At 40.2% G+C, this 26098-nt stretch overlaps 1 protein-coding gene across 6 annotated transcripts in view; it reads left to right on the top strand.

Moving 5' to 3' along the window:
- Nucleotides 1–9106, top strand: part of IFTAP (intraflagellar transport associated protein) — a 56415-nt gene extending 47309 nt beyond the window's left edge. For all 6 annotated transcript variants that reach the window (XM_012738729.3, XM_012738733.3, XM_012738732.3 and 3 more), the window contains one exon: nucleotides 8869–9106. In XM_012738729.3, coding sequence (XP_012594183.2) covers nucleotides 8869–9033 — 165 coding nt within the window. In that variant the 3' untranslated portion in view covers nucleotides 9034–9106. The remainder of the gene's footprint in view (nucleotides 1–8868) is intronic.
- Nucleotides 9107–26098: the final 16992 nt, after the last annotated feature.

Raw genomic sequence — 26098 nt, 5'->3', positions numbered from 1 at the left:
ATCATCCTCGACATTGCCTTGATTTGTAAATTTGTCCTTTTCCAAGAAATAACTACTATACCCTTGTGCTTTTGTATTTTTCTCAGATTTGGGAAAATTTAGAATTCAAGTTTCTTAATTGGTCCCTCTCACGGCCATCTATCTATAATGTGTATATTTCTCTTTAAACACTTTGTTTTATAATGTATGCCAGGCTACAGGACAGTGCTACCTAGGGACTACACAGTAGAAAGGAGAGTTCTCTTATTTCTTCTAGTCTGAACTGGCTGTTTTTGTTTTTATTATCATTTCTAAGGTTTTATAAACTCTTTGTATTAGTTAAGGTAAGGCCAGGCTGCTCTAACAGCTTAGTTATTATCCCAGTAATAATTGAATGGCTGAAAGCAGATAGACATTTATTTCTCTTATTTCACAGTCTGTAGAGAGCCCTTAAATGTGGCTCACATTTTGGGGTCATCAGGGTCCCAGGTTCCTTCTCTCTTGGATATCCATTATCCCTTAGGATTTTGTCCTCACGAGCATGTTCCAGGCCAGATCGCTGTCATATGTGGAGGGGTAGGGGAGGACAGCATGAGAGCAGCATGTTCCCCAGAGGCCGAGAACTCGGGATCCTTCATTCTGCACACATTCCTTTGGTAACCACTTAGTCACATATTCATACTAGCTGCAAGGGTGGCTGAGAAATATCACCCTACTCATGGGCTTCAAAGGCAGGGAGAATGGAATCTCTGCCATACGTTTACCCTCCCAAATGCACAACTTGAAAGTCATCTTCTGCTATCATTTTGCAACTCTTTTATATATGCTTAACAAATGTGCACCAGTAGAAACTACTGGTGGTGCTGGGAATGACCTTTCTTACCCTCCTTGCTGGAACATAAAGGGGGATCAGGTACAAGAAGTTGTTAAGGGTTCTTTATTGTTGCTTCTTAACAAAATCTCTAGGGTTTTTTTGGATTATTTAATCATGAGGTCCTAGTCTTGTTACTGGAAGATATTCTGTTATGGAATCAGTCATTCAGTCAGAAATAATCCACACATTTCAATTTTAAATTGCCCTTTTGTCGTAGCACTTTTGTTCACTGACATCATGAAAACATATCAGGATGCTTGCAGGCTTATGTTAAATTCCCAAATTGTTTGCCAGATAAACTGGTAGGGACAGCCACTTTTCAATATGCTTTTTGAATCATATTAATAGATTACTTTCTCTGAGTTGTAAGAAGCTAAAATTACAAGGCTATTTCTAGCAGGAATCAGTTTCTTTTTAAGACTTGTTCATGTTCTTGACTTTACTTGTGACCATACAAGTTATTGGACCAGCCAGTGGATATGGCAACTTGTACCTCTGTATAAATACAATTATATTTTAGTACAATTACAGTATATACTCTGGTACAATTATAGAAATTGTTACATAGTGGTTTTAGTTAATGGGTTAAAAATGAATCTCTCAAATAACCAGTAAAATGCAAGTTAAGACCCCATGTATGATTGTGTCTTTAAGAGGAATATAAATAAATTTCTTACCAGAAATGTGAACTCTTTTAAATGTTAGAGTCAAAATGATATGAACAATTTTTGTGTTGGCAAACTCCTGAGCCCATCGATGAATAACTTTTGCTGTTTTTTGAATATCCAGAGTAATATCTTGGTTAGGATTTTTATTTCTAATCACTATTTATTAGAGTAACTTTTTACAACTGTCTAGAATCAAAATACAGGTTTAGCATCCCTAATCAGAAAATTCAAAATCCAAGATGCCCCCAAATTTGAAACTTTTTGAGCACCGACATGACACTCAAAGACAGTGCTCAATGGAACTTTTCAGATTTCAGATTTTTGGATTAAGCATGCTCAATTAGCATGTATTATGCAAACTTTCCAAAATCTGAAGAAATATGAAATCCAAAACACTTCTGCTCCCAAACACTTTGCATAAGGGATACTTAACCTGTACTGTACCAACTCTGCCTTGGTTTAATAGTGTTAATCTTATTTTAAAGCACCCAATGCTAGTAAAAGAATACAATGGTCAATTTCCAGAAAGTGTGTTCTGTAAGGGCTTACCCAAAGGCCATTTGGGAGCTAGAGATGGTAGGTGCTTTCTGTGATTTCAGTCTGAAAAGACGAAGATGTATTCTGGATATCCTGACTTTCTCCTAATTACCTATTAAGAATCTATCAACTTTCTGATATGAATTGGACCAATTTAATTTTTTTGGTATTTTTTTGCCTTTATTATTTTTAATTGACACATAATAATTATATTATGTAATAAATAATTATATTTGTGGGATACAGTGTGATATTTTGATAACGTATAGGTATAATGATAAAGTCAGGGTCATCGGTATATCCATCATCTCAAACAATTATCATTTTTTTGTGTTGGGATTTTTCCCTAATTTTATTACTGGCTTTATGCATTTTCCCCCTAGAGTTAAATGTTTTCTAAGAAACTTTCACTTTCTATTTGTGAATAACTTTTTGCCTTGGTTGCTCTATTTTGATGAATTTTTGAGGTTTTGAACAGCTTTATAGAGCAAAACGAGGTCACATTAGAAGGATAAAAAATTGTGATTCCTCCCTCTCCCCCAAAAACCTGTAGAAGAGGTCATAGAAGAAACTTGTATGGTATTTTAATAGCATATCTCCTGTTTTTCCAGTTCATAATGGGACTCTAAAGATTTTCACCTATAAAGACAGTTTATTTACCATATTACTTTGTACAATAGCCTACAGCTAAATGCTGCCATTATTGATTTGAGCATTAGTTTTCTTTTTTAATTTGCCTATGTGGTACTATGAATGAAAATGATTCCTTCTTTAAAGTGTCTTGGTTAGAATAAGTCACATGAGCAATTTTAGGGAAACTCGAAGTTTTCTAATAGTGTTTAAATTTTATTCCCTGAGAGGCTACAAAAAGATTTCAATTAGATTTGAAATTATACACCTGAAATCCACATATTTCTCTCAGCTCCTTAGGCAAAAATAACAAGTTAATAACTTAATTCACAGACTTTTTTGTTTAGCAGCAGGGGATTAGGTGTTTCATTGCACAAAGTCTTCACTGAAATAAATCAGAATTTCAGTTTGTAATCTAAAACCTTGGCATCTTATAGCTTAGAATCTGAAAATGAACCTAACTTTAAGGAAGAGAATTCCCAAAGTATGCATGACAGCCAAGAGCTGAAATATATGAATAGATAAGCAGTCTTACTATATTTTAAAACCTGCCATTTAGAAGATCACAGTGATATCTTCTGAATTGCACTGTATACCTAGTCTCACATTGAATTACATGTATGTCCCTTGTCCTAGAAGACTCTAAATTCATTCTTGTCTTCATAAGCTTAATTAAAATGCAAAAAAATCAGAACTAGTGCCTTGCTCAGTGCCATGTGTGTAGTAGATATACAACAAATATTTCTTAAATGAACAGATAAACAAAAGACCACACCAATTCCTGGGAGTGATTTCCTGGTGTATGGTAATAACACAGTTGGGGTTATTCTTTCTTTTCTTCTCTGTTAGTTTATTCCCCTCAACATGTAAACATGTTCAAGTCTCTCCCATCCATAACAAAATGAAACAAAATAAGGAAAAACAACCTTCCCTTCATCTTGAAACCCTCTTTAACCACTGTCTATTCTTTTCCCTCTTTTTTTCACCCAGACTTGAGTTGCTATTAGATTTGACTCTACTAGTTGACTCTGCTACCTTTCTCTTCATTCCTCATTCCATATACTGCAGAATGTCCTTGTCTCTAATCACCGGAATGATTTCAGAATGAAGTCACCAGTTACCTTATAATTGCCAAATGCAGTGGCCACTTTTGAGTATTCATTTTAATGGATCTCTCTGCCATGTTAGACACCATCGATCTTTGCCTGACACTCTTGCTCCACTGGTTCTTCCTTGACTGTCCTCCTCTGATTCTTTGTGTATTCCTCTAATTGTTCTTTCCCTGCCTCCTTCAATGGGCTTCTATCCATCTATCCCTTATGAGTTGATATTCCTTACGGTTTCATGTTTAACCTATGGTTTTTTCCACTCTACATACTTGAATCCCTTTTCATCTTTAAGTTACTACCCCTTAAGGTTATGTCTCCAAATCGGTACCTCTAGTGTCAGACATTTTTCTTAGCTTTAGGTTTGTATGTTCAGTTGCTTATTGATTTCTTCATCTGGATTCCTTCAAGTATCTTCAAATTCAACATGTTAATAACTAAGCTTATCATTACCTACTTCCCTTCCTGCGTCTTCCTTCCTCTTCCATTTCCATATCCAGTCAGTTATTGAGCATTGCAAATTTTACTTTCTAAATATTAATGTTTTTCAACTCTCTGCTACTAATGCCCTGCTGTCATTATCTCTTGTCTGGACTGCTTCAGCAGGATCCTGAGCAGTTGTCTGACTTTAGGCTCATCCCCCTCAAATCTACCTTCTGTTTAATCTTCATAGTGACCTGATATAATGTCCAAGAGAGCAGGGCATCTGTACTCTAGCAACTGTCTCATTGTAGGTGCTCAGTAAAAATTTGAATGAGGGAAGGAATTTATCTGAAATGCATCAAGGACCAAGTGTCTACCTGCTTTTAAAAAATTCTTCAGTGACTTCTCATCATCTCTGGTGTGATTTGGCACCGTCTTTGTCTCTTGCCACTTTCTACCTTACCTTTTAACTCTGACCATGCTGAAATACTTTCAGACTCACAAATGTGAAATTCTGTATTTCCATGGCCTGCTCATGTGAACTCCCCCTGTCTACAATGCTCTTCTTCTTTCAACTTTTAACTAATATCTTTTAGGATTCTGCTTAGATATCACTTCTTCCAGGAAGCCTTCTGTGATTCCTTCCCAATCCTTTCCAGCCTGGTTTGGGTTGGGTGCCCCTCCTCTGTTCCCATCACCCCCTAATTACATTATTTGTTCTTACCACATTTTACTATAATGATTTGTTCATGTGTTTATCTCATTTGTCTGTGATTTCATACAGGTCTTTACTTTGTATCCCCAGCACCTAATACAATGCCTAGAATGTAACAGAACATAGAATTTGTGGAAAGAATGGAAAATGTCTGAATGATTGTAGGAGGCTGTTCCTCTGACATTTAGACTCAGGATGTGCTGGGCACATTGCAGTATATTCCTCAAATGGTTTAAAATGTCCTGAGTATCATATTTTGGCATTGCAAATATGAAATTATTACTATTCTTGCTTTTCTGTTTCAACATTTAACTGATTGCCTAGGAACTTAATCTAATAGTAGCTGGTGTTAATAAATCTTAGTTTTTAAGTGAAGAAATTTATATCTTTAAGTATATGTTTATACCTTTAAGTATATTATAAATGAATAACCCTTGTGTTGACATTATATTTATTGACTTGCTGAAAACTTTATTCCATGTTGTTGTTTTGGTTAATACCAAGTGACTGATGAAAAAAATCATGTTCCATAACAGAGAACAATTTAAGTGTGTGAAAAAAAAAAGAAAGATTTTTTTTCATTTAAAAACAAATTCATTCATTTCATTTCTTTCTTTCTTTCTTTTTGTTTTTTTGGTGAGACAGGGTCTTGCTCTGTCACCCCGGCTAGAGTGCAGTGGCATGGCCATAGCTCACTACAGCCTCCAACTCCTGAGCTCAAGCAATCCTCCTGCCTCAGCGTCTGGAGTAGTTAGCACTATGGGCATGCACTACCACACCTGGCTGATTTTTTAATTTTTTGTATTTATGTTGCCCAAGTTGGTCTCAAACTCTTGGCCTCAAGTGATTTTCCCACTTAAGCTTTTTAAAGTGCTGGGATTAAGGGTATGAGGTACCTTGCCTGGCCTAAACACAAATTTCTATTATCTCTTGTACCATAATGTTGGCTATTATAGCCACAAAGTATATTGGGACATCAGGGAAGAGAAGGAGTAAGAAGGCAATGTGTCGGGCTATATCTAGAACTAACTTGGTCATGGGAGTTAGCCCTGATCAGAGAGTTTAGAAGGTCAAAATATTATACAAGCCTTACTTTATCTGAGTTGCCAAGACAAGGTAGGTATAAGTGGGGTTATGTGTAGGCTAGCAGGATTTCCTGCAGGATGGCAATACTCAATTAAGAGTAAGTTAAGGTTTTGCACTTTCCCCTTCATGCTTCTGTTTCCCTTTTTTTCATTCCTCTATTGGAGAGCATGGCACATGATAAAAATCATTCATTTACTTCCGTTTCTCCTTGAAGTTATTAAAACTTATGGACACAGATTTTGCTGTGTTTGTTTTGGTTCTCAGAATCTAATACATATTAAGTATTTACTGAGTGAACAAATAAAGAGGAAGGAGGTGGGAATGTGAGGGTCACTTGTGTACAGGGAGTATGGGGGGCATGGTAAGATGTCACTGGGATTTTAGCATAGCAAGGGGATTTGTCTAATATGGAATTGCATTCTAGCCTCGGGAGGTGGGTGAAGCAAAGTGCCTGGTGACAATATCTAGTAAGAATGGCTGGTAAGATCTAGGCAGGTTTTAGAGGCCTCAGGGGAGGATTCAAAGTCCTAGTGCAGTGGGCACACATGAGTATGGGCAGCCTGAAGCTTGGTAGACATGTGATGATGGGTCTTCAACCGGGCATGAGAGGGCAGCAAAAATCCCATCAGACTGAGTGCATTGGTAGAAATGGGGGCTCCTTTTCATGCTTTGCCAGGATTGGTTTACAATCAGCTCAGGATGGGGTTGTGGCCAATCTGCAGCCTCAGTACATACTGCTGAGTAGAGTTGGAGACAGCGAGGATGCTACATTCCAGAAATGAACATCTGTTGCCATTTCATGTGTGTTTTTTCACTTGAGCTGGTCTTAGCAATATTGCCCCACTGTCACTTTGGCTGTGTAGTAATAATAAATTTGATCTCAGAAAGTGATCAAAATGGACACATCAGTCACTTCGTAGGCTGCTTTCTTTCTGTGTACAGCTGCATTTTAAAAGATAGTCATGGTCTTACATTAACCTTAAGTACATTTTTTATGGTAGGATGTGAGAATTTTTCAGCTTATTCAGAAAAGGTCTTTTCTCCCAAGGAGCTATGAGTTGGCTTAGGGAAAAGTTCAAAGGTGATATTTGCTGAGCAGGTGAAGCTTTATCTGAAGCAAATTGCCCTGGATTCAAATTTTGCTTCTCTCCCTTACTGATTGTATAGCCTTGGGAAAGTTACTTAACCTTTCGGAGCTTTGTAAGATGACTACTGGCAGGTTGTTTGAAGATTGCTGCTAATGCCCATGTGGTTCCTAGTAGGGCTGGCACATGGTGGGAACTCACTTAGTGGCATCTCTTATCATTACCTGTGTCAGGAAAGCACTCAGGTACTTTCTTTAATAAAGAGGAAATGAACGAGTCTCTGGGAATTTGTTCTCTCATGGGCTTTACTAAGAAAGAATCATAAATGGCTGGGTGTTTGCTATCAGCACTACACTACAAGACATAACTTGTAGAACAGATAGGAGGTAACTATTTCTCTTGATTTCTTTTTCACCTTTAGTAACAGCAGTTAGTTTCTAAGCTATATGCTTCATTTTTAACAACATTGCAAAAGCTACTAAATGAGATCATCTTCCATGCAAGAATATTTAAAGCTGATTATAGCTTTAGGACATTTTTTCATTCTTGCATAAACCATAGTTTTCAATTATTTCAGCATCACTATACATATTGTAGAGCTACATAGAGGTGCTGGATGATTTCATTGTATCACACACCATTTGTTTTCGGAGAGGCTTTTTAGGCAGTGATGCAATGAGATTTAAAGCATTCTCTTTTGGTTTATTGGAAAATGTGCTTTTTATCTACCTTCCTTTAGGAAGTCTTTAAAACTCACAAATTATGAATAAGTAGGCACACAATTATTACAACTCTTTGCAGCTACTCTTACTTATAGATAAACTATAATACATTTTAAATTCTTGATAGGAAAAAAGGGACCCTGGACTTTTTGATTTAAACTGAGTGTTTTAATTGTTACTGTTATTAGCTAGGAGTTGCAGATATTATCTGAAGAAGTATATTTAGTGTAGGGTACTTTTATCTTTGAAAATTATGTCTCATTAATACAGATCTTTTTTACTAAATGGTAAAAATGTATTTAAGGCTGATCAAGATCTTAACGTATATTTTCTCACATTTATTTATTTATTTATTTATTTTTTTTGAGACAGAGTCTCGCTTTGTTGCCCAGGCTAGAGTGAGTGCCGTGGCGTCAGCCTAGCTCACAGCAACCTCAAACTACTGGGCTCAAGGGATCCTCCTGCCTCAGCCTCCCAAGTAGCTGGGACTACAGGCATGTGCCACCATGCCCGGCTAATTTTTTGTATATATTAGTTGGCCAATTAATTTCTTTCTATTTATAGTAGAGACGGGGTCTCGCTCTTGCTCAGGCTGGTTTCGAACTCCTGACCTCGAGCAATCCGCCCGCCTAGGCCTCCCAGAGAGCTAGGATTACAGGCGTGAGCCACCGCGCCCGGCCTCTCACATTTATTTTAATATTACTCTTTTTCCATCTGCCTCTCTCTACCTTGACAATACAAATGGTAAAAAATATAATGAATATGTGCAAAGGGAGACTTTCTGATTCTTGCCTTGGGCAGGATTAGTTAATGATATTCACTCAGATACAGCATAGTACAAATGGGGCATATTAAGAGGCTTAAATTAGGTCAAATTGAATAATTGAATTTATTCCTTTACTTAAAAACAGCTTAATCAGCTGAGAGTGCTGAAGTCTAAAAAAAGTTTAATTAAATATTAATAGGGAGTTTATGTTTTCAACTTATTTTATCTTCATTTACAGTGATTGTATATGTTTTTTCTCCTTTGTTACCTTTTATAGATACCTGGCGATGAAGTTCAACCCTTCTCACTTGATGAAGAATTTGATTATGACAATGTGATACTAACCCCCAAGTTCAGTCTTGCGGAGATAGAGTCCATCAAAGAGCTATCCAAGCAAAAGAGAAAGAACACCAACACAGACATGGAGGAACCCCACGACTGATTCACTAATGCAGTTTTGTGTTTATTTTGTTCTTATGCAACATCAGAATAAAAGATAAACCTGCTATAATGTCCTTTGTGGAAATTTACGTGTGTGCATTCATTTATCAGAGTTACCTATTATTAGGGAGATAGAGCAGCTAACAAGAACAAAGACATTGCTGCCCTTATAGAATTCTCTCCTGTCCTGTTGCTGCTTCCTGTGACTGGTGGGGGGAGATGGGAGCGGGAAATGGGAACAGGAAGCAACTCCTACTGAAGGGTCCACTTTGCTGACAGCCCTGTACGAGGTGATGTGGGGTACTGTATCAAAGATCAGAAACATGATCCCACCTTCTTGGGGTGAAGGACAAGTGCACACACAAAATACATTGTAGCACATTAGAGAAAAATTGCTAACACGAGTAGGTCATTGGTTCCAGCTGTCTAGAGACAGTGGTATCAGTTTTGAGTGTTGAGGCTTCTGGGATTGATTGGGAATGTCTTCAGTGAAAAAGAAGGCATCTGAGAATTGATTATTTGTCATATGTTACATTCTTGCATTTCATTATTATCGATAAACCCTGTGTGATAATCGTTATAAAGTACAAGAATTAGATAGATCATCTCCAGAAGCTTAAAAATACAATTTAAGAAGACAAGACAACTAGAGTATGTAAAAACATATTATGAAGTGCTCATTATGGAGAATACCCATAAATACAGATATTCAGGGAGGGAGACAAGAGGAACAAAGGCACAGAGGAAGGGGAAATAATACATATTAAGTAATTTTTATTATCATACGAATCAGTAACAATTCAAATGTACTTAGTCTCAACTAATTTTTTTTTTCTTTTAAATAGACAATATTTTTTAGAGCAGTTTTTTAGAGCAGCAGATTTTTTAGAGCACACCTCCTGCTTCCACCACACACAGACTCTCCTACTGTCAACATCCCGCTCCAGAGTAGTACGTTTGTTTTTGGTTATTGCTATTACTTCTCTTCTTTCTTTCTTTCCTTTTTTTTTTTTATGGTAAGAACACTTAACATGAGATCTACAATCTTAAATTTTAAGTACACAACACAGTATTTTTAACTACATGCACACTGTTGAACAGCAGGTCTCTAGAACTTACTGATGTATCACTGAAACTATGCACCCATTGAACAGCAACTCCCCATTTCCCCGTCCCCGCAGCCCCTGGCAACCAACATTCTGCTTTCTACTTCGGTGAGTTTGACTGCTATAGCTGATAACCTCATGTAAGTGGACATGTACTATTTGTACATACTTCACAGAAGCTCTCTTGCTGGAAGATGTTATGCTAAGTGAAATAAACCAATCACAGAAGGACAAATTTCAAGGAGAGAAATAACAAGATTGGAAATATTAGTTCGTTAAATATGAACTGTCCTATTTTGAGTGTAAAGTTTATTATATCTCAGATAAGAAGCAATATAATTAATTAAAGTATGTGCCTGAACTACCAACATAGTTTTGCCATCTTAATGGTAGCTTGCTTATGCCAGCAGTGAAGAAGCGAGTGGTGATGAAATCGTGAAAGGTGTTTTCCACAACTTACTGAGAATTTAATATTTTTTCCTCACAAGGAATGGTCCAAAGCCTGGAAGAAATGGTAGTCAGTTGGTGCAAGTCTGGTGAATATGGTGGATGGCAGAGAACTTCCAAGTCCAGCTTCTGTAGTTTGAGCAGGCTGTTTTTTGCAACGTGGACTTGCAAGAGGATTGGCCTGTCTCTATTGACCAATTTTGGCTGCTTAATCACAAGCATCCTCATCATTTCATCCAATTGGTTGTGGTAGACATCCACTGTAACCAGGTGACCAGGTTTCATGACACTGTAGTGGATAATACCATGCTGGACCACCAAACAGATACCATTAGCTTTTTTTGATGAATATTCAGTTTTGGACTATGTTTTGGCACTTCATCTTTATCCAACCATTGTGCTGAACGCTTGTGATTATTAAAAAGAATTCATTTTTCATCCCATGTAACAATACAGTGTAAATGGTTCACCTTTATGTCATAACAGCAAAGAAAAAGGCAAGCTTCAAGATTATTTCTCTTCTGATGTTTGTGTAATTCATGCAGTACCTTTGCAGCTTCCTTACCTTGCGCATGTTTCAAATGGTCCAATATTGTATTCCTGTGTAGGTTGAGATGGATTCTCTTCCACTACAGCTCTCAGCTCATCATTATCCACCTTGGTCTAGGTCACCCACATGGCTCATTTTCAAGATTAAAATCACCAGAATGGAACTTCTCAAACCATCGACGTTCTGTGCGTTCATTAGTCACATCCTTCCCAATCTTTGTTGATATTTCGAGCTGTCTGCACTGCATTGGTCCAATGATGGAACTCATATTCAAAAATAATATGAATTTTTGACTTATCCATGCTTTCACAAAAATTGCTCTAAAAAAATTTGAAAGATAATCATAAGCCAAACTGTGCATTTGAAAGAGGATGTACCTTCACAATAAAAAGGAAAGTGTCAAAGTGAAATGTCAGAGATATCAACTGTCAAACTTAGTAAATTGGACATTCCATACTTAATAACCCAATATATTTCAGAAAGATAACTCTGGTTGTGGGTGTGAAAGGTAAAATAATCGAAGGTGATACTAAATCAAAGAGACAAAGTTTAAAGGCTGGTAAGATAGTTTGTGTGGGAGAATACAAAAGCCTGAATTAAGGCAGAATGGGTGGAAGTGAAGGGCATTGATTAGAGATTTGGGAACAGAACTAGCAACGATTGTTGACTGATGCAATGTGAAATGAGAGAGTAATTGTGAGATTAAGACAAGATTTTAGTGTGCAATCTATGTACATGCTTACTTGAGACAACCTTGTAATATAATAGTACCCACAGGGTGGGATACTCTTTTGGCTCAATACAGACAGTAGTTTGGTACTTTCAATAAATAAAATACTTCATCATTTTTAAGGCATTCCCATTTTATAGACTTAAATAGTTTTATAATAGAGGAAACAAAACCGTATTTTTAACAGTTTACAAAGAACTACATTTCAGTGGAGTATTTCATTATTTTACCAGTCAGAGAAGATGGCAGGTGGAACGTTCTATCTGTAGAGTTGGTATACTACGTTTTGGCTTCCTTCCTCTTGGCAGTTTTTGATCTCTGCCTTATTTGGGGGCAATTGTGCATTACAGCACAAGTGACACTGGAAAATGGGTCTGTCCCTTAAAGCCTTTGAATGAAATGGTTTTGTCTCCATTATATAGTTACTCTTGCTCTAACTAGCAAATTCTTCCTCATAACAGCCTTTCCATTTTAGAGGTCCCATGACTCAATGGTGATGGTTTGTCTTAGATTGGTTGGCAAAGCCTGACCCGTTAAGTCTATGTGTATGTTGATGGATAATGCTGACCTGCATTAGGTTGTGGCAACAGAAGTAAGATTGATAAGGAGGAGGAAATAAAGAGAAGCATCTGGGTGTGTGAAAATGAGAGGGAAGAACATGAAAATTTCAAAAGTATTTTGCAATAATGTGAGAGTCGAGACACAAACTAGCAGAAATTGTAGAAAACGTCACTTCAAGACTGCAACACTAGTCCTCGCTCATTCAGTGCGGGGCCAGCGAAGTGATCTAACTACTACAATCCATCTTGTGTGGCGTAGCACAAGAAGAAAGAATATTCAGCTCTGATAATGAATTTCCTTGATTCCTTTGTAAAGAATTCTCTTTCTGTCTCCATAGATGAGATGCAACCATATCTTCGTTTTACAAAACAAGTTTTGCCTATGTGTTCGGTGACTGTGGTTGAATTAAAATATGAAAAAAACCAAAGAAAAACATTTGTTTCATTTTCTTGCTTCTTGGAAGTTGATGATAAGTGAATACAGTAGCATGCTAAATGATGTGAAAGAGACAATCTTATTGAGAATTTTATAGAAAAGTATTTCTCCATAGATGGAAGAGAAATCCGTATTCCTCATCATGGCTTACCCAGCCTTTACACCATATAACTGCTTTTTAAATCTCGAATCTCATCTAGTTCCATCTTCCTCATTTCTTATTATGTTTTGGCCAGTTTTTTCCTTTTTTTTTTTTTTTTTTTTTTGCAAACACTTCACCTTATTTCTACCTTAGGGCTTTTACTCTTGTTTTTCCTTCTGACTGGTTTTCCTGGCCTTCATTTGGCTGGGTCCTTGTCATTATTCAGGCCTTCGTGAAATATATCTTCTGAGAAGCTCTTGCTGACAGCCCTGTATAAAGTAATCATTTTCTCACAAACCTCCATCCCTATCATTGGGCATCCTGTTACCCTACCTTGTCTTGTTTACTGTCTGACTCTCTCATCGCAGTATAAGCTACAGGAGGGCACAGACCCAGTCTGTCTTTTCATTGCTGTGTCCCCAACACCTGAAAAGGGCCTGGAGCAAAGTAGGTGGCCAATAAATATATATTAAATGAAATCAGGCCTAAAAGTATAAGCTTATTAGCTTGAAGAACTTGGAGGTGCATCTCATCAGTTCAATTTGGTTAGACATTTATTGAGCACTTTTAATATTTAAGGCATATACAAATTTTTGCTTTTTACACTGATGATAATCTGATGGTCAGTGCATATTTGAGGAGCCTAGCCTGTTGTATAAAAATGTTCCATGTTCAAGTTTCCTCTTTTCCTCACCATAATCCCATTGAGAATTGAGAGAATGTTGGTTCTCGTGGGAACTCTACCCACTCTCAGATGCTCTTTTGAAACCTTGTTATGTCTTCTTACATTAGAAATCCTATTCAGGAGCAATTCATGGGATACAATGCTGATACTGCCGCCATTCTACATTCAAAAGTTGGGACCGCTGACTAAAGGAAAACTAGAAAGGGAAAAGAAAACAAGACATGAAGAGTGAAATTGGTAGGAAGAAGAAAAATTTCATTTTAGTAGCTGTCTGTAAAGCAGAATCCTTTATGCGTTCATTTGAAAATGTTAATGCTCATAACCGTCATCAAACTTTAGAGGTTGACCTTAAGCTTAATTCCCCTGTTATCTTTGTATTTTATTTATTCTGAGTGCTGTGCAAGCCGTGAGAGGTTTCAAACAGAGGAGGGCCATGACCTGCTAATTACGTTGGAAGGAAGGAGCTGACACTGAGAGGTGTGCAGGGCAGGACTGGGAGGGCCCTTTTCGTTTTCTTCTCTGGAATTTTATATAATCTCGTTATCCCCAGTATTCTGAAAATTTATGGTGATACATATTGGCATGGGTCTATTTTCACCCTGGGTGCTGGGTATTCAAGTAGCTTTTTAGTCTGGAAAGTTTCAGTTTGGGTAAATATTCTTGAATTTTCTTTCCTTCTTTCTTTTTTTTAATGATTTTCCCCCTCCATGTCCTCTTTATTGTCTTTCCAGAATGTCCACTTTTTGGATGTTGAGCTTTTTATATTGCTACTCTATTGTTTTTGTACTCTCTGCTCGCCTGTTTTTATCCCTACTTGTTCTATTTTCTGATTTTTCTCAACTTTATCTCCCACATTTTTATTGCAATGCATGTAATATTATCCTTCTTTGAATTTTATGTTATTTTTAAATTTGCAAAAGAGTAAAGTCACTTCCATTGAAAAAATTAAAAAAGGCAAATGGCAAGAAAACACATCCTTCTCTGCCAGAGTTGCATCAGGACCAGATATTAGAACCGGTAGGATGAAGGCATTGCCTTACGCTTTACAGCATGGAGTCCATTGATGTAAGCACATGTGCTTGCTGTGTTGAATGAATGAACAGTAGGAGATGGAGTGAGACAAGAAGAGGGTTTTGGACATTCGTATCATGCTGGAGAAAGCCTCAGGTGTGATTAAGTGTTGCTTAGACAAGTTCTGGGACGCCTGATGCTGAGACAGGGAGGAGTCACATTGCAGGTGTCCTCAAACTACGCCCCACGGGCCACATGCGGGTGTTTTTGCCCGTTTGTTTTTTTACTTCAAAATAAGATATGTGCAGTGCGCATAGGAATTTGTTCATAGTTTTTTTTCAACTATAGTCTGGCCCTCCAACCGTCTGAAGGACAGTGAACTGGCCCCCTGTTTAAAAAGTTTGAGGACCCCTGGTAGTGGGTCGTCTCTGGGCAGGGGTGCCTTAGGTGTGTACAGGCATTCACCTGTTAGGAACACCATCCTCTAGAGCAGCTGCTCTTTCTTTTCTTGTTGTTCCTCTTCTTTCTGTTCACAGCACCACATGCTTGCCAGAGCCTGTTATTTTGACCTCTGCACTTTTGATTCCAAACTCTCCTCTATATTCCCTCTGCTGTTACTCAGACCTTTATAATATTTTTACTTATCTCCTTTAGAAGCCTTCTTGTTTTCTAATGAGTCTCTAAATGCCTCTGTTCTCTCAATTCTAGCTTGTTTTACATATTGCTTTCATATCAATCTTCATGCTGCTATCTTGTTTTAAAACTACCTCTGGCTGCTCGTTGTCTATTGAATTATTAAAAACATCTCAACTGAGCATTCAAGGACTTATTCCCGTATACACCGTGATACAGACAAAACTGACTACATGTGGCTCCTGAGTGTTTCCTTCCACCTTCGTGCTTTTTGTCCTTATTGTTCTTTCTTTCTGGATGGCCACCCCTCATTTCTGCCTAGTGAATTTCTACTCATCCTTTAAGATGCATCGCAGGGGTCATTTCCTTCATTTCCTTTCTGATTCTCCCATCCAGGTATAATTTCATCTTCTCCAGAATCTTGATAGATTTTGTAACATTCTTGTCACTCATCACATTCAGCCTTGGATTACAGTTACTTGTGTACATGTTTTTCCCCAACCCCAAGGGCAAGAACCAATTCTCACTCATTCTTGCATCTTTAGTAAGCTCTGGGTCTTACACATTATGGTTCTCATCACTGATTTCACTTACTTATAAAACCAAGGTTGAGTCCCACAGAAATGGATTGCATTAAGATTTATTTGTTCAACTAATATTTATCTAGTGTCTGGTTTCTTTGTTACATTTTGTTATAGAAACAAATAATGTCGTGATTTATTAATCCATTGAATTTGTAGTAAGGAAACTCATGAAAAATGTCCACACAAGCTGTCCCAGAATGTCGATTTATTGTGATAACAATCAGAAAAAGTTACTCTATCTAGTGTAAAAGTGGGAGGTAAAAAAAAAAGACCCAACAATACAATTCTAATGTAAGTAAATTTTGCATGAAGGGATATACGAAGACATTTTAGTGCCAGAATAACATCAAGTCAGTAATGAAAGTTATGCTACATGATATATAATTATAATACTTTTATGTCTACAAAAATGTGCCGTCTTTCTAAAGAGTTTTTGTTTTGTTGGTTCTACTTCAGATGATAGTAGATGGTTATCTCCATTGCGAGCACTTAGAATATTGACATCCTTGTTAAGATTAAAAAAGTAAATCCAATAACTCTCCAAATTGTGTTAATATTGGCTATATTCTTGGAAAGAAATTAGCATCAATTTTCATTTAGACGGAAAAGCATTTTCAAAGGACAGCTTATGTGCAAGTGGTGGTAATGGCGCTTGAAGTAATTAGCATGTTTAACAACCAGGCAGAAAAAACCACTAATTATTCTCATCTTCTTCTCTGCTCCCTGACTCCCCCAAGGATGGGAAAACCTGCAAAGGATTTGAATCCTATACTGATGGGGCATTTAAAAAAAAAAAATCACAGTATCAGATGTCTTTGTGAAATTGGTTTTAAACTCCTTTTGAGTTTAAGAGGGTCAGTGTCTTGGACTTGTAGAGGACTTGGCTTTGGAATATGAAGGTCAACTGGTTCCTAAAGAGGCTTTACTTCCTGAAGAATATTTTATGCCTTTTTAAAAGTGTTTTGGTTACAGTGTCATTCTGTTATTCATGCATTGGCTCCAATGATTTCTGATGACTCAGTGTTTTTGTATATACATACTGTATAGAGAATATATATATATATATATATTTGTGTATTTTTGCAGTGAATCCAACTATTTTCAAATGTCAGTCAGTAAGTAGGTTCCACAGATTAGTCTATGTTGCCTTTTCATTTTTCTGAAATTGGGTGTGCTGACCTTTCTCAGGGAAGAAACATGCAGCATTTGCCTTTACTCAACTCTTTATTCCTTTTTATCGTTCTGACCTATGGGCTTTGCCTACAGCATCTGCCTCTGCTTCCCCCAACCCACCGAGCGTAAGTGTGACATATGGAGATGCCTGCTGGCTGTTGTTGTGTGTGTAAACAGCCGAACACCTGGCTGCCCATGTGCAGGTGCACAGAACTCTGGAGAAGGGGGTTTTAATTTAAGACAGACAAGGGCTTCTTGGGTGTTAGACTTAAGACTCTTCTGTGTTCAAAAACAAGTGAGAGTTCCTTATATGTCAGGGACAGTGTAAAGGGCTGGTCATAGTATTTATTTTCTGGGAATGTCTTCCCTGACATAATGGCTTCTGTATTTATCATCCTAAGCAAGTCTATCATATCTCATTTAGTTATTGTCCTCCATTTGCAAGGTTCACAAAGGGTTCTACACAGATGGCATCCAAAGTGCTCACTTCTCGTTGTGCTGAAATTAAGTGTATTAATTGATACAAATACACCATGTGTGAAATAATAATCTATTCAATGCCATTACGAGAGTTTAGAATGAGAGATGAAATAACTTTTGCAAAACGTGTGCCTACGTGTTCATATTCCCCAAATAGGACAGTCATTACGTTTGAAGACAATCACTGATCAAAATACAAAGTCTTAAGAAAAAAGCTAAATATCAATTGAGTGTCTACCACAAGTTCAGCAATATCTTAGGTGAGATGTGGGAGAAGGAAAAGGAGTAAATAAATACTTTATAACATCACAGAGAGGCAAATTTTGGTATAGGGAAGAGAAATCCATGCAATGCCCCAGAGGACCCAATGGTGAACCAGGAATACACTAGCTTGCCTCAGATAGAGTATTTACTTTTTATAGCTAAAAGGAGAAGTAAATAGACTTTCTTTATACTTTCTAGAAGTTGAGCTCAATGTTCTTTTGGAGAGAGAGGGCTCATCTCAATTATGCAGCATCAGTGGCAAATACCTGTGTATCTGTGTATTTACTTGGCCTGCCCCCCCTTGCTCCCCTGTGAGACACCTTGCTGCACCACAGATGCACATGTTCATCTTGAGTTGGTGAAGGGTTGGCATCAAAGGCAAAGAAACCCCTGAAACTCAGCCCTCTCAGCCCACAAGAGCAGCTTCTCTCTGCCACAGCGATGAAAGGTGGAGATAACAGGGGCATTCCCACCACTGCACTCTCTCTTGTGGGCAGCTGACAGTTAACACAGGTGGGCGTAAGGTGCTGCCCACCTTTTGAAGGTTGTCTGTTGAAGTGGAATGCCACCTCTCTGAGATCAGTTCTCTGCTTTGGCCCAGTGATCTGCTTCTGAGAAGTAATCAGGTGGTGAATACCTGCTCAGCTTTTCAGAAAATCAGAGGTGGCTGTCAAAAGACTCACTATCATTCAAAGGCTGCCAGGCAAGGTGGTGAGTCTTTGTGTTGTGTGGCTGTCTGAGGGGCCACCTTGGTTCTTATTTTTTTCAGAGGTCAAATTGGATGGCTGAACAGCTGGCTCATCTACCTCTTCCCATGAGCTGGATGGGAGGGAGGCTGGGGCTGTTTGACTAGGGTGTGCACAGCTAAAGTGCATAAGGAGAGATGCAAGTGTTAAATGAGTCTGCCATTCACCAAGCAAACATCATTTCATTTAAATTATACTGTGCTATTTTATGTTGACCTGAAACCAAATGGAACTCGTAATACATTATCACATACAAGATAGCTGGCTCATTAATAAAACCCTAGGCAGAAGACAGGGGTAAACAATGAAAACTCCCACACATTAGCACTATAATGCACTATAATATTTTTCCTTCTTTTCATCAAAACTCTCCGCGTAATTAAATCCCAAGTAAGTCAGCAAACAAATCCTCAGCTTCTTTTATTGCACATTTTTCTGAAGTGAATTAGTTATTTTTCATACTGCTAAGTAGCAAACAAACACAAACTCTGGAACAGTGCTGAAAGTTTTCCTTATTGACAATAAATATGTATTGAATGCTTATGATCTGCCACTGGCACCCGGGAGTTACAGCAGCGAACGAGACAGACCTCGTAGTACTGATCAGTGCTACGATGAACATCAAAGTGAAAGCAGCATTTAGGTGGTAAGGGAAAGCCTCCTTGAGAAGGTTATAGGTAAACTGAGTCTGGGGTGACAAGATGGAGCCAGGCCTTTGATGACCTGGGGAGAGAGTGTTCCTGGTTGAGCCAAGAGCTAAAGACCCCACAATGAGAACAAGATTTGTGGCCAGAGGAACACGAGGAAGCCCCATGAGGCTGGAGTGTAGTGAGGGAAGACAAAGGTAGTTACATGAGGCCACACAGGTGGGGGTCTAGAGACTGTGGCATTGCAGGCCATGAAGGAGGTTGAATTCTAATTTCAACACCACGGGAGGCGATTAACTTGTTTTTTAAGCATTTGACAGTGGTGTTTTCTATTTTAGGAGATCAACTCTGTTCGATGGGGGTTGAGATGCAGTCAAGAGAAGAGGCAGGGAGACCAGCTCACAGGCTATCCTAATCATAACCCTAAACCCTAACCCTAACCCCTAACACCTAACCCTACCCCTAACCCCAACCCCTAACCCCTAACCTCTAACCCTCATACCCAGGCATGAGGTGTTAGTGGCTTGGCTCAGAAATTAATGGTGGAGGTGGAGAGAAGTGGGTGGATTCAGGAGATAAAGTTGATGAAAATTTAGTACAGGATTAGCTTGGGGAAGGTGAGTGGATGAGAGGGAGGAGTTGAGGCTGAGTTCCTAGGATTTTGCTTTATAGGTTTCTCTTCCAACTTCCAAGGGCTAAAGCCAGCATGAAGAAAATGCATTGATGAGGGTTGGGATTTGTCTGGAACTTCCAAAAATAACACTGGATGATATCATGGGAAGTTTCATTCTCTATTTTACATCATGTACTCTGACTTGCAGATAGTACCTCTCAAGCCTGGTGTTATCTTCCCTCCTTTCAAATTAAAGCCTATGGATTATTTAATATTACTATTGCTTTGTGATAGCCCAGCCTCTTTCTCATTCATCTCGGCATCTAAAAAGAGGTTTTAAGCCAGTCATCTAAATATCATTGGTGCCTAGCGCAGACATAGAAATTGCTTAATAAATGTCCGAAATGGGATTGAATAGGGATTTAGGGCAATACTACTCAGTGTGGTCTGCAGTCCTACATGGTTCTGCGAACTGTTTGTTATGGACTGTTTGTTACTGGTCCAGGGCAAGCTAAGTTCAGATATGAAGAGAAAACATTTAGAAACTTTTATAGCAATTTGAAATTGCTATGACATCCAAGCAGCATTTCATTTTTCTAGTAATTTACTTTTATTGCATTTAATAAAATATCCATCTGAGACAAATTGGAAATTAAAAACAAGACAATGCAAAACTGTTCTTTGGCCCCAGCTGGTTTGAGAAGCGCTGATTGAGAGAATAGACAAGGTCATTGCCTTTCCACGTGAGAAAGGTATGTGTGGTGACATCCCATGGCAGGTCAAGGCATTTGGGGGAAACGGAGCCGGTTTCCCCTGCTCTTTCCTCCTTTGGCTTGTTCCAATCACAGGTGGGTCATGGAGAGTCAGGACTGTCCCGACATGTGCAACCTTGGTGGGTATCTGAAAAGCGGAAACGGGAAGTGAGTGGAGGAATTCTAGGAATCCACATTGCAGGAAAGAACACAGCTGAGCTTGAACAGGCAACAGAAAACTTCCATGTGGAGAGGACCAACATCATCTACGTCTCCTTCTAACCAAAGTTCTGAAAGCCAGCTCCCGACAGGCAATTTGAATTGTTTTGTCATTTCGGAAAGCCATAAAATTTGGAGTGGGAAAGTGCTTCGGAGACAGTTTAGTTCCATTCCCTCATTTTACAGATGAAGTAACTGATCTCCTAAAGATATGTTTTGAAAGAAAAAGTCCCATAAAGTCCAACAGCCCAGGATAAAAGGCACTTGCTGAACTTCCTCACTTGGAACTGAGCTGAGGTGGGGGGGGGGGAGTTCCACACTGCTCATTTTTCAGGGTTGTGATTTTGATCAACTTTCTTCACAAATCCAGGCCTCTGAGAAATTGGAGCTTGTGAACCCATTTTTAGTATATTGTTTTGACATAAACCGAAGTCTTGTTTAGTTGTAAAAATTTGGGCTGGAAAAAATACAGTCGCACGTTGTAGCAGCCTTCTCGGTTTGTACATCTGTCATTGGAAATATTTGCCAAGAAACCTTCATGCGGAGCTTTTCACAAGGAAGCCAAGCAACAAGTGCGAATGGTCTGCATTCTCTCCTTCTCTGCTTCCCATCGCATTTTATGAGCATTTAATTGTTTTATTGAGGGTTTTCAGTTAGTGGGTAGGAGGATGACTTTTGGGGTCAGAAAAAGCAGGATTTGAGTTCAGCATATATTAGTTGGGTGATTGTGCACACAATGTAACCCCCATGGGCTTAATTTACTCATCTCCACAGTGGAGGTAATACTACTTACTTTGCAGTGTTGGGAGAGTTAAAAGGGGTGATATGGGCAAGCACTTAGCACGATGCCAGCCAGGTATAAGGTGAGTACTCGATATAATCGTGGGTTATTGGGGACAGATGTTGTATCTGACTAAGAGAAGCAGGCAATGAATGTGGAGGCTCAAGTGAGCAGGTAGGCTGTCTGGCCAAGGCCAGCACGAGGAGCATCTGCCACTCAGATGCAGCAACAGAGTTTACTAGATACCGAATGGGGTAAGGGGACCCCAAGGTAGGTAGGAGTGGCTGCTCCTCCCATGCCTTTATCTGCTGGATGGGCTTCCTCCCAAGCAGGGAATTAGAAGTGGTGATACGACCCACCTGGACCATCTGAGAGGGAAGCTCCATAGCTGTGCGCCTCCGTCCCAGGGGTTCACTTGTGGGGAAGGGCGGGGTGGGCGTTCCTGTGAACATCAGCCACAGCAGGTAGAAACGTGAAAGGCAAGCAAGTGAGGGTGGAGATGCAGGTCAGAAATGGAGACGGAGGCCAGGCCATTCACTAGCAAAGAGGAAGTAGGGTCTCAAGGAGAGCAGACGTCTCTAGCCAGGACTTGGCCCTGGTCTGAGGCCCTGGGTCTCACACCCCGGTGCACAGGAGGCAATAAATGTTCCATCACATGGAGCTGGGAGGGCACATGGAGCTTCACCAGAGTGCGTGGTTTTTTTTTTTTTTTTTGAGACAGAGTCTCACTTTGTTGCCCAGGCTAGAGTGAGTGCCGTGGCGTCAGCCTGGCTCACAGCAACCTCAATCTCCGGGGCTCAGCGATCCTACTGCCTCAGCCTCCCGAGTAGCTGGGACTACAGGCATGCGCCACCATGCCCGGCTAATTTTTTTTTTGTATATATATTTTTAGTTGGTCAATTAATTTATTTCTATTTTTGGTAGAGACGGGGTCTCGCTCAGGCTGGTTTCGAACTCCTGACCTTGAGCAATCCGCCCGCCTCGGCCTCCCAAAGTGCTAGGATTACAGGCGTGAGCCACCACGCCCAGCCGAGTGCATGGTTTTGAGCAAATTTCTCAACCTCTCCATGTCTCACTTTTCTAAGGTATAAATCATGTTAATTCCCACCTTGTAGGCCTGTGGTAAGGACAAGAGAAAATCCATATCACATGTCTAGCACAGTGTCTGGCATGTGCCAGGTGGTAAATATGTTAGCATCTATTTTTATTTATTAGTGGCTCTTCTAGTTCCTAAGGAACGCTAATTCCTTTGAGGTCGGGTAGTCCAGAAAGATGTGTTCATGACAGTCCTTTCACAGCTCCAGTAAATAGAATGGTTTACCCAGACCAGCATTTGCAAAGGTGAGTTTAGAATATGAAGGCCTTGAGATGCTCTAGAATAAAAAGATTCCCTGGTCAAGTATTTGAAATGTCTCCTTTTGGAATTTCAAAGTGCACATTGGAACATTAAGCCTCTGAGAAGTCCTGTAGTAAGGAAAGATGTTTTTGCTTATTCTAGTATGGAACATGTCCTAAGCTCACTGTTGATTTTCCTTTTTTTTCCTCCTCCCTTCCTCCTTCCCTCCCTTCTTCCTATTTCCCAGGACATCCTAAGATTTTGCTGGCTTTGAGAAAGGAACACTTTGAATAAAGGCTACTTTGAATGTCTGAATAATCCACCTCAGAGACTCATTTAATGAAATCCCTATAGTCTCCAACATATTTAAGTGAAAAAAAAAATGCCTAGAGAATATTCAGTCTTACTCATTGTCAATACTTCTGAAAAATAGCTTTCTTTTCTGTGGATTAGCTGGAACTGGATTGGAGTTTCTAAAATAGCCATTTCTCAAACTTGAATTTGTATGCAAATACCCTAGGGTACTTGTTAAAATGCAGATCCTTATCCAGCAGGTATAGGGTGAGGCCTGAGATTATTCTAAGAAGCTCCCTGGTGATACCTGTTAGAGAAGCACACTCCCATGGCTGGCAGGGCGGCTCATGCCCATAATCCCAGCATTTAGGAAGGCCAAGGCGGGAGGATCACTTGAAGCCAGGAATTCAGAGATCAGCCTAGGCAACATAGTGACATAAATTTTTTGTCTGTACAAAAAATTTAAAAATATTAGCCAGGTGTAGTTGGCACATGCTTGTGGTCACAGCTACTTGGGAGGCTGAGGCAGGAGGATCACTTGAGGCTAGGAGTTTGAGGCTGCAGTGAACTATGACAGTGCCACTGCACTCCAGCCTGGGTGACAGAGTGAGACTCTGTCTCACGAAGAAAAAGAGAGAGTGAGAGAGAGAAGCAGACTGTCGGGCCTTACCCTGGATCTACTGAGTCAAAATATACACCTTCGCAAGATCCCCCAGGGGACTCGTGGGCACATAAAAGTTTGAGAAGCACTGGTCAGAGCAGGGTCTTTCAACCTCAGCTCTACTGACGTTTTGGGGCCTGATAATTCTTTGCTGTGGGGGTCGTCCTGTGCATTGTAGGATGTTTCACAGTATAACTGGCTTCAGCTGTAGATGTCAGCAGCATCCCTGTTCTAATTGGCACAACCCAGAATTTCTCCAGAAATCGACAAGTGTGCCTGGGCGGCGTGAGGAGGATGCTCTGTGCCTGGCTTGGGCTCCGGCTCAGGCTTCGGGACTTGGAAGGAAAGGTAAGTGGCGGCAGGCAGGTGACACATGCTCTTTACTGTCGGGGGATACAGCAGTGCCAAAAAGCATGACTGAGAACATGGCGGGCACTTACATATGGCTCTGAGTAACAGTGGCAACATGCCATGGGAAAGAGTGATCACATAGGCTCACATAGAAGATAACACCTGGGTTACATGAGTGTGCTGACTCACGCCTCCCCAGAAGGCCAGATAGCCGGGGGGCTGGGCCAGAAGAAACACTGAGGCAGTCATCTTAGTTTGGCCTAAGAAACCTGTTGCCTATACAAATGCAGTTTCCCTTACCTTCCACACCCTGGGTAATAGGTCTCGCAGCCAACCCATGGGCCCATAGGGAGGCCCCCTTGGACGCAAAGGCCACAAAGACAATACAGGGAACAACACAGTATTACCAGACCACAGCCAGCAGCTCTTAACACTAAGAAAGTTCACTACCAGGATGATGAGAGACGTTCCCATCATTGCTGGAGTGGGGCTCCAGTTAACTGCTGGATGGCCTGTATCTTGCCATCAACTTCCTTCAATGCAGAGGAAATATCCTCCTGGTGATCAGGTATATGTACATAATATTTAGTATGTATGACTGTACATGTGCCCCCTTGGGCTGCAGTATAAAGATCAAGGGCCATGTGGTTTTGCAAAACCACTTTCCTCATCTGGGTGATTTCACCCACCAGGAGGGTCAAGGCCTGCCTGATTTAATTCAGGGCCCGAGCAGTGTGCTCCACTAGGGTATTCACTTCTATTTCTACCATAATGGCTCCACCCCCAGGGGAAAAGATAGCTGCCAGGAAGAATCACTTTGGAGTCCGTTTCTCCCGGTGTTAGCGGGAGAACACAGCATTCCAGTTGTGTGGTCTCTTGGTAAAGATGGGGAGGAACTTCCCTGGGACATATGGTCGTCCCCACGTGCACCTCAAGTACACCTTCCTGTCAAACGAGCGGGAAGATAAATTCATCCATACTGGGCGGTGCCCTGCTACCAACCTTGGGCTTTCATGTCGGTAATAACCAGACAGTGAGGTCCTTAAACATGGCCCAGCTATCAGTGCAGACTTGCAAAGGGGACGGCTCGTGCATGATCACAGCACACAGTTCCGCCCATTGGCTGCTCTGTCCCTGCCCTGTTTTAAACCAAGTTTCATTATGATTCATGCCTCTGCTGGAAGGGGACTCTGTCCTTCAAGGCACCGGCTCTCTTCCTGAGGTATTACTGTGGTCTGAGGGTCAGCTTCAGATATAATTTCAACAGCACTCAGTACTATCTGCAACTTTGCAGTTAAAGGGCTGGGGCTGAATTCTGCTCATTGCTCCAAGTAAGTTCCCCACTTCGCCAGAGTAGGTGTCTAGGCTACCCCTGACTGTGGGCTGGTTATCCATGACCTCACCCATCCTGCTATGGGGTATGTGCTGTGCACTAGCATCTTAGACTGCCCAGTCATAGCTTCACAGGCCTGAAGGGCGGCATACACAGCTATCAGCTGCTTTTCCACCAAGGAATAGCGTTCCAGGGGGGCCCTTCCAAGTTTGGGATCAAACCCCAATAGGGACCCACCACTTATGCTGGCGTTCCCACAAATCCCAGCCTATCCCGCTTGAGTCGACTGCCATATGGAGGTCAAATGGCTATGAGCGGTCTACTACTTGTAGCATCTGGGCCTGTGCAACAGCCCTCTTGGCTGCCATAAAAGAGGCCTCTGCCTCTGGGGACCAGTCCCACTGTGCCCCCTTTTTACATAATGAATGCGATGGCCACAGAGGTTGGGCCAAGTGGGGAATGAATATACGCCATACCCCAAAAGCCCCACAAACACTTGTAATTGTTTCCTGTAGTGTGTGGGTGGGGGGAA

This window comes from Microcebus murinus, chromosome 4, assembly GCF_040939455.1.
Source record: "Microcebus murinus isolate Inina chromosome 4, M.murinus_Inina_mat1.0, whole genome shotgun sequence".
Classification (NCBI taxonomy): Eukaryota; Metazoa; Chordata; class Mammalia; order Primates; family Cheirogaleidae; genus Microcebus; species Microcebus murinus.
Note: the sequence above shows the minus strand (reverse complement) of the source record. Positions and strands in the feature narration are given on the sequence as shown.